General features: G+C 40.7%; 1 protein-coding gene across 1 annotated transcript in view; it reads right to left on the reverse strand.

Moving 5' to 3' along the window:
* Positions 1-7,503, reverse strand: part of c7b (complement component 7b) — a 21,978-nt gene that overhangs the window by 12,291 nt on the left and 2,184 nt on the right. Inside the window, exons 3-7 of the mRNA XM_032539397.1 lie at positions 5,917-5,992; positions 4,520-4,661; positions 2,902-3,046; positions 1,882-2,020; positions 560-688 (exon numbers count right to left, since the gene is read on the reverse strand). Coding sequence (XP_032395288.1) covers positions 560-688; positions 1,882-2,020; positions 2,902-3,046; positions 4,520-4,661; positions 5,917-5,992 — 631 coding nt within the window. The remainder of the gene's footprint in view (positions 1-559; positions 689-1,881; positions 2,021-2,901; positions 3,047-4,519; positions 4,662-5,916; positions 5,993-7,503) is intronic.

The raw sequence follows: 7,503 nt of genomic DNA on the forward strand, positions 1-7,503 counted from the left end.
CCCCCCCCCCCCCCCCCCCATGTCTATGTCCCTTTTGTTGATGTTTTCTCACTTTTTCAACATTTTAGCCGTTTTTTCCGAAGTTTTTGACGCTTACTTCCAGTGTTTTTTTTTGTCGTTTTTGTCACTTTTTCCAATATTCTTTATGCTTTCCCCCCAACGTTTTGTTGCCTTGTTGACATTTTCGACTTCCCATATATCTGATGATATTAAAAAAAACTTGGAAACGGGTCAAATTTGACTCCAGGACAACATGAGGGTTAAGGGAAATCTCACAGTTCAAGGTGTTTTCACTGTTTGTTGTTTTTAATTCAATAATTGCAACATCTTTCCAAAAGTCAATGAGTAATCATCATCAATGTGAAATAATAGTGATTTTAATATTAACTAATATAATTGTGATTTAGATTCTTTGCGTAATCGAGCGTCCCTACTTGAAAGTCATTCTCTGTTAGTTGCTGAACAGAAACCATTTACCCAGCTGGTGACAAAACCCAGGGACAGCCCTGTCAATCTGTCACAGTACGACGTGTAAAATGAGATCAGGTTATCTCATTACCTTAGTTTCAGTGAGCTCTTTGTGGAAAGAGCGACGGTCATGTCCCAGCAAGCCGTTGGCCTGGATGTGCTGCATGTAGGACCAGGAGCTCTCGTAGGATTCATCGCTCTCTTCATTGTCTACTGACACCTGCACACAGCCCAACGTTTGCTTTCATTAGAGCAGCTTCTGGGAGATTAGTCTAACATAGCCAGACCTTCCTCCCCAGCGCTGCGAAGGAGGGTCTGGCTAGTCCACACAGCTTTCTGGGACGGGAGAAAAACGTGCTCTTGTTTATTGGCATTTCTTTGAACCAGTTGAATCATCACGGGCGGCGCTAAGTGCCGGAAGGAGCCACGGTGCTGCTGCAAAATAGCCTCTGGAAGGAACTTGTTTTGGTGGAACATGTACACGTTCAAAAGTTGTTTTAGTCGAGCAACAGAAAACTCAGATTGGACAGATTAGTCTAGCAGCTGTCTGGATTTACCCTGCAGAGATCTGGGACTAGGTAACCATAGTCCTCAGATTGGACAGATAGTCTAGCTAGCTGTTGGATTTACCCTGCCGAGATCTGAGGACCAGGTAACCATAGTCCTCAGATTGGACAGATAGTCTAGCTAGCTGTCTGGATTACCTGCCAGAGATCTGAGGACCAGGTAACCATAGTCCTCGATTGGACAGATAGTCTAGCTAGCTGTCTGGATTTACCGCCGAGATCTGAGGACCAGGTAACCATAGTCCTCAGATTGGACAGATAGTCTAGCTAGCTGTCTGGATTTACCTGACCGATCTGAGGACCAGGTAACCATAGTCCTCAGATTGGACAGATAGTCTAGCTAGCTGTCTGGATTTTCCCTGCGAGATCTGAGGACCAGGTAACCATAGTCTCAGATTGGACAGATAGTCTAGCTAGCTGTCGGATTTACCCTGCCGAGATCTGAGGACCAGGTAACCATAGTCCTCAGATTGGACAGATAGTCTAGCTAGCTGTCTGGATTTTCCCTGCAGAGATCTGAGGACCAGGTAACCATAGTCCTCAGATTGGACAGATAGTCTAGCTAGCCGTCTGGATTCACCCTGCAGAGGTCATTCATCTGAAGAGAGTGAAATGAGGCAGAACTTCAGGCGGCAACAGAACAATCCCAGAAGTGGAACGTTGTGGATAAAGACTGCTGTGAGATTAGCTCATTACCCATGGTTATTTATGTCATTTTTAGCCATGCTAGCCGCATGGCTCTGTGGATGGCAATGTCTATGTCCTATGACATTTGAGAGCAGAGAAATCAGGCCTTTTCCCTCATCTGTGAACACGAACACCAACATTAATGTCTTGTTCGACTCACCTCAAAGTTGTACCTGAGGACGTTGTGTGGCAGTCTGTAAAGGACTTTATGGTCACCACTGAACACCTTCCTGCACTGCCCTCCAAAGCTCCGAGTGTTGATCACCGCTCCTCTCAGTTTGCCGGTCAACACGTTGTACCTGCAAAGCACGACACAACAAATCTATTTGATGGACTGTTATCTAAAGGTTATCTAAAAGGCTGATTAACAGGCAGAAATCGTGCTGTGTTCAGAGAAAATATGAAGTGCTTTCCTCAATTAACAATGTATTTTTGGAAAGGAATTCAGTGTTTTCACCTAACATTTTAAAAAATATTCCAAAGCAGCGTATAAATAAATGAGATAAAACAACATCAAATTTAAGGAACAAGAACTTAGAACAAATGAAGATGATTTAAAATTAATAAAAAAATAATTAAATAGGTGGGTCGGGGGGCTAAAATCATTAAGTCTTACGGCACTTGTTTTTTCACCTTTTTTTTAAGACACTTTTTAATTTTTTTTAAATATTAAATAAATATTTTCATTTTTAAAAGCATTCATTTTTTTGGTATGCTGCATGGACTGTATAAGTGAAACTAAAACATCTGGATCGCCCCCTGGTGGCTGGCTGCAGTATAGGTCATAAACCCCGCCCCTTCAAAATCAAAAGGTAGTTCTTATCACGCTGTTTGTTCAATTGGTTATTTCTCTAACACATTTGCTTTTTATTAGCTATTTGATGCTATGAAAACAGACTAAAACGCCATGATTGACAGCTGGGATTGACTGGCGATTGGTTGAGCTGGTGTATGGGTGGGGCTTTGACACCGTGGCTCTGCTATCCAACGTATCTGCCGAGTTTTTTTTCTCTGAGTCACCGCTTTGTACTGCGCCCCCTCTCTACATTCACTCTCTAGCTCGCTCGACCACCACTGTGTTCTCTCTCTAACTTTGAACACTGTGTTTATATTGTGATACCCGGTACACATTCTCCCTCTGGACTCACTTGTTCCAGTAAAGCCAGCTGTTGCTACTCACCCTCTGCCTGTGATGTCAGAGTTGGGGGGGGGTTTGTCGATGTCACATGAGTCCTGGCTGTTGTCTGGATCACAGCTTCTCTCATCCAGGCCATCCTCACAGTCGTGGTCTCCGTTACACACCAGAGACCGGCTGATACACTGACCTGCATTAGGGTTTCAATAAAAACTTTTCAGTCCACCTTGCAAGAAAAAAGAAATGAGAAAAAAATATATACAAACTTTTATTTATTTAACATATTCTCATGCAATTTTCCTTATATCTTACTTATTCACAACTGTTTGATATGATATCTTACATGATATGACTGTTCTGTTTAACAATCTCTACAACGTCCCTGTTAGTGATGTTGTTGCATAGTCTGTGCACCATGAGGCTCAAACTTCCCGAGGACGCGCTCACCAACGTCACTGTTAGTGATGGCGTTGCATAGTCTGTCCCCAGAGGACGCTCTACAACATCCCTGTTAGTGATGGCGTTGCATAGTCGTCCACCAGAGGACGCTCTACAACTCCCTGTTAGTGATGGCGTTGCATAGTCTGTCCACCAGAGGACGCTCTACAACGTCCTGTTAGTGATGGCGTTGCATAGTCTGTCCACCAGAGGACGCTCTACAACGTCCCTGTTAGTGATGGCGTCATAGTCTGTCCACCAGAGGACGCTCTACAACGTCCTGTTAGTGATGGCGTTGCATAGTCTGTCCACCAGAGGACGCTCTACAACGCCCCGTTAGTGATGGCGTTGTAGTACTGTCCACCAGAGGACGCTCTACAACGTCCCCGTTAGTGATGGCGTTGCATAGTCTGTCCACCAGAGGACGCTCCACAACGTCCCTGTTGGCAATACTACTCAATATTTTTTTGTTGCTATTGTGTTTTTCTTCAACAGACTTTAAGTTTCATATCTTAAGTTGGTACTTTTATATATTTTATTTATCAGAACTTTAATATAGTTCGATGTTCCTCTGTTCTGTGATAATAAAAATTATTGTCCTATTATTTTAGTGAGAACTCAAATAACTACAAATAACTAACGCGTTTCTGGATTTATTTTGTGAAATATATATCGTCCGATATCTCGGAATACTGGATTTTTAAATAACCAAATACCTGTATCGGTATCGGCCTTAAAAATCCTTTTTTGGTCTGGCTGTAATTTCCACTTTGAGATTAGAAAACAAGGTCATGGTTGGGTTCAAATGTGTTTCTGTATGTTAGTATTTCACATAGTGACATTGAACATGACACAGTTACGTTGAAAGTTAATTTAGAAGTTAACTTATGAAAGTCACTTATAATAACAACGAACACCAGTGGTCAATGTAAGATACGGTGGCTATTGATTTGCTGTGCATTACTTATCCTAGGTATATGTGCAAACAGTGAATGAGGACAGCCTGTTTCATTATATCTGTAAAGTCTTTTTAAATTATATTTCCCATTTCAAGTGAAACCATAAGCAAAAAAATATTGACCTAATTTAGCCTAAATAATAATACAAAAAAAAAAAAAATAAGTATTGTGGCACTTTTGCTATGTTAACATTTTAATTCATAGTAATGTTGTGGAAAAAATAGCTGAGGCACATTTTCTTAAATACGATGTATGTCCCAACATACCGGAGGTACAGCGGAACCTGTCTCCACAGTTTGTTGCCAGAGGACATCCTTTCTGTGGGACACATGGTTGCGTTTGTGTGGCTTCTCCTGAACATGGCTGACCCCCAAACTGGGCATACACCTCCACATGGCGAGTCTGCACCTGAAAGAACACAGGAACAATTGGAATTATTAGACTTTATTTATTGTTTTTATGTAATTCTGGCATCCATTAACAGCCACAATGGAAGGCACACACTGATACAAGATGTCTGTACAATATGTTTTAGGATGAGAGGGTGGAGCAGGGGTGGGGTGGGTGGAGCAGGGGAGGGCGAAGCGGTCAAACCAGGGTTTTTTATGATTGCAATGGCGCTGTGCTAAACTAAACGCTAAAGAGCGAAAGTTTCTAATTTTAAACCCTTCTGAAGCCAGTCATCCAGTGGAAATTCAGCGGGTATGGAAATTCAAAATTTTTAATGTAACCCTTGTGTTGTCTTCCCATTGACCTACAACTTTTGTTTTTCTGGGTATACATTCAAAATTAAAACTTTGGTTGGTTTCTTGACACTTTTGTCACTTTTTCCAATATTTATATCCATTTTCTTCTGCGCTTTTTGACGTTTTTGTTGGGTTTTTTTCCACATTTTTAAAGCTTTTTCTGACTTTTTTCCCCACTTTTTTAGCGTTCCTTTATCATTTTTTTCCAATGCTTACAATTTTGTTAATCCAAATGTAATGAAAGTAATGTACTGATCGTTTATTTTACGTCTTATTAGCGTTGTAGGGAACCGTCCCTGCGATTATTTTATTATTTATTTTTGACAATTTGGTTGGAAGAAACCCAAATTTCTGATTTAGAAACATTTTGAAAATGGACCAAATTTGACCCGAGGACAACAGGAGGGTTAATTAACTTTTATGAAGTGAAAACACCCAAAGAAAACATGGACAACACCCAAAATCCAGTTCATGTCTATTTAAATGTCCACAGTGCCATGGTTAGCATCGCCATTATTAACATGTTAGTGCGTAGCAATGCCACTGACGCATCCCCTGCTTTATGCTGTATTAAAGAAGACTGAGATCAGAAACTCAATATAAAAAATGTTTATTGAGGATATAAATCAAGTGAGAAGTATGGTCATTTCCCCAGATTTCTATGGAAACTGACATGTTTTTGCAACCAGAGGAGCCGCCCTCTGCAGGAAATTAGATAGAATGCAGAGTTAAGCCACTTTCTCATTGACTTCATTTCTTTAGACCCGTAAGCTACATACATTATTTTATAGTCTATAGTCTGCATGGTTAGGTTAAGAGTTATGTTTGGGTATGTTTGGGTTTGATCCACATCTATAGGCAATGAATATAAGTCTATACAATGTCCCCCCAAGTACAGTACGAGTATCTGTGTGTACCTTTGTCCTGGAGCAGCCGTCACACTCGGACCACTCTCCAAAAGGTCCCCATCTGCAGTTCACAGGCTGCTGACAGCTGAGAGGAATGGACATGAACGTTATTAAACAACATTTATGTCATATTCATCTCTTGAGAATGAACTGAGACTTATCCTTTGAGACTGTTATCCCCCTAAAAAAAGGTCCAAAAAGTTGTTTGTTCAAGCAGCAAGTTTGACCTGTATTTAGGTTTATAGTGGCACGTGGCACTCTAGTGGCCGTAGCAGTGATGACGGTAGCAAAGCAGGAAGTGAGATGACAAAGTATAAGAGCGCCATATTTCTCATAGACAGTAAAAGAAGTGGATCAACAGATCCCGTTGTTCTGGACGGAGACCAGTGAAGTCTATTAGAAACTCTTTCCTGGGGATGCTGAGTGTTACTGCGCAGCCTCCAACTGAGCTGGAAGACGTAGATGTGACGTGGGCAACCTGTCTGAAAGTTTTGTCTTCTAGAAGAAGTAGGTATATGTTAGGAGATAACATAGGCACAGGCTAATTACTGCTAACTAACGTGCCTGTTAACATTAACATAGACACAGGCTAAGTACTGCTAACTAACATGCTAGTTAACATTAACATAGGCACAGGCTAATTACTGCTAACTAGCATACTAGTTAACATTAACATAGGCACAGGCTAATTACTGCTAACTTACATGCTAGTTACATTACATAGCACACATAACTATTACTGCTAACATGCCATTAACATTACCATAGACACAGGCTAATTACTGCTAACTAACATGCTAGTTAACTTAACATAGACACAGGCTAATTACTGCTAACTAACTCATCTAGTTTCATTAACATATGCACGCTATTACGCTAACTACATGCTAGTTAACATTAACATGGCACAGGCTAATTACTGCTAACTAACATGCTAGTTTCCATTAACATAGGCACAGGCTAATTACTGCTAACTAACATGCTATTTTTCCATTAACATAGGCACGGCTAATTACTGCTAACTAACTGCTAGTTACCATTAACATAGGCACAGGCAATTACTGCAAACTAACATGCTAGTTACATTAACATAGACACAGGCTAATTACTGCTACTAGCATGCTAGTTAACATTAACATAGGCACAGGCTAATACTGCTAACTCACATGCTAGTTCCCATTAACATAGGCACAGGCTAATTAGCTAACTAACAGCTTTTAACATTAACATAGACACAGGCTAATTACTGCTAACTAACATGCTAGTTACATTACCATAGACCAGGCTATTACTGCTAACTAGCAGGCTAGTTAACATAACATAGGCACAGGCTAATTACTGCTAACTAACATGCTAGTTAACATTAACATAGACAGCACAGGCTAATTACTGCTAACTAGCACTGCTAGTTAACATAACATAGGCACAGGCTAATTACTGCTAACTAACATGCTAGTTAACATTAGTAATTAAAGCTAAACAGCTGATGGTAGTCCAAACTGTCTTTGAGCGTCCCCTGACAATATGGTAATTTGTCGACTATGCAACGGTAAGTCGCGTGGTTATGAAACAATCATTAGCCTATTTTTACAAAAA

Source organism: Etheostoma spectabile, chromosome 16 (genome assembly GCF_008692095.1).
Source record: "Etheostoma spectabile isolate EspeVRDwgs_2016 chromosome 16, UIUC_Espe_1.0, whole genome shotgun sequence".
In the NCBI taxonomy this organism is placed as follows: Eukaryota; Metazoa; Chordata; class Actinopteri; order Perciformes; family Percidae; genus Etheostoma; species Etheostoma spectabile.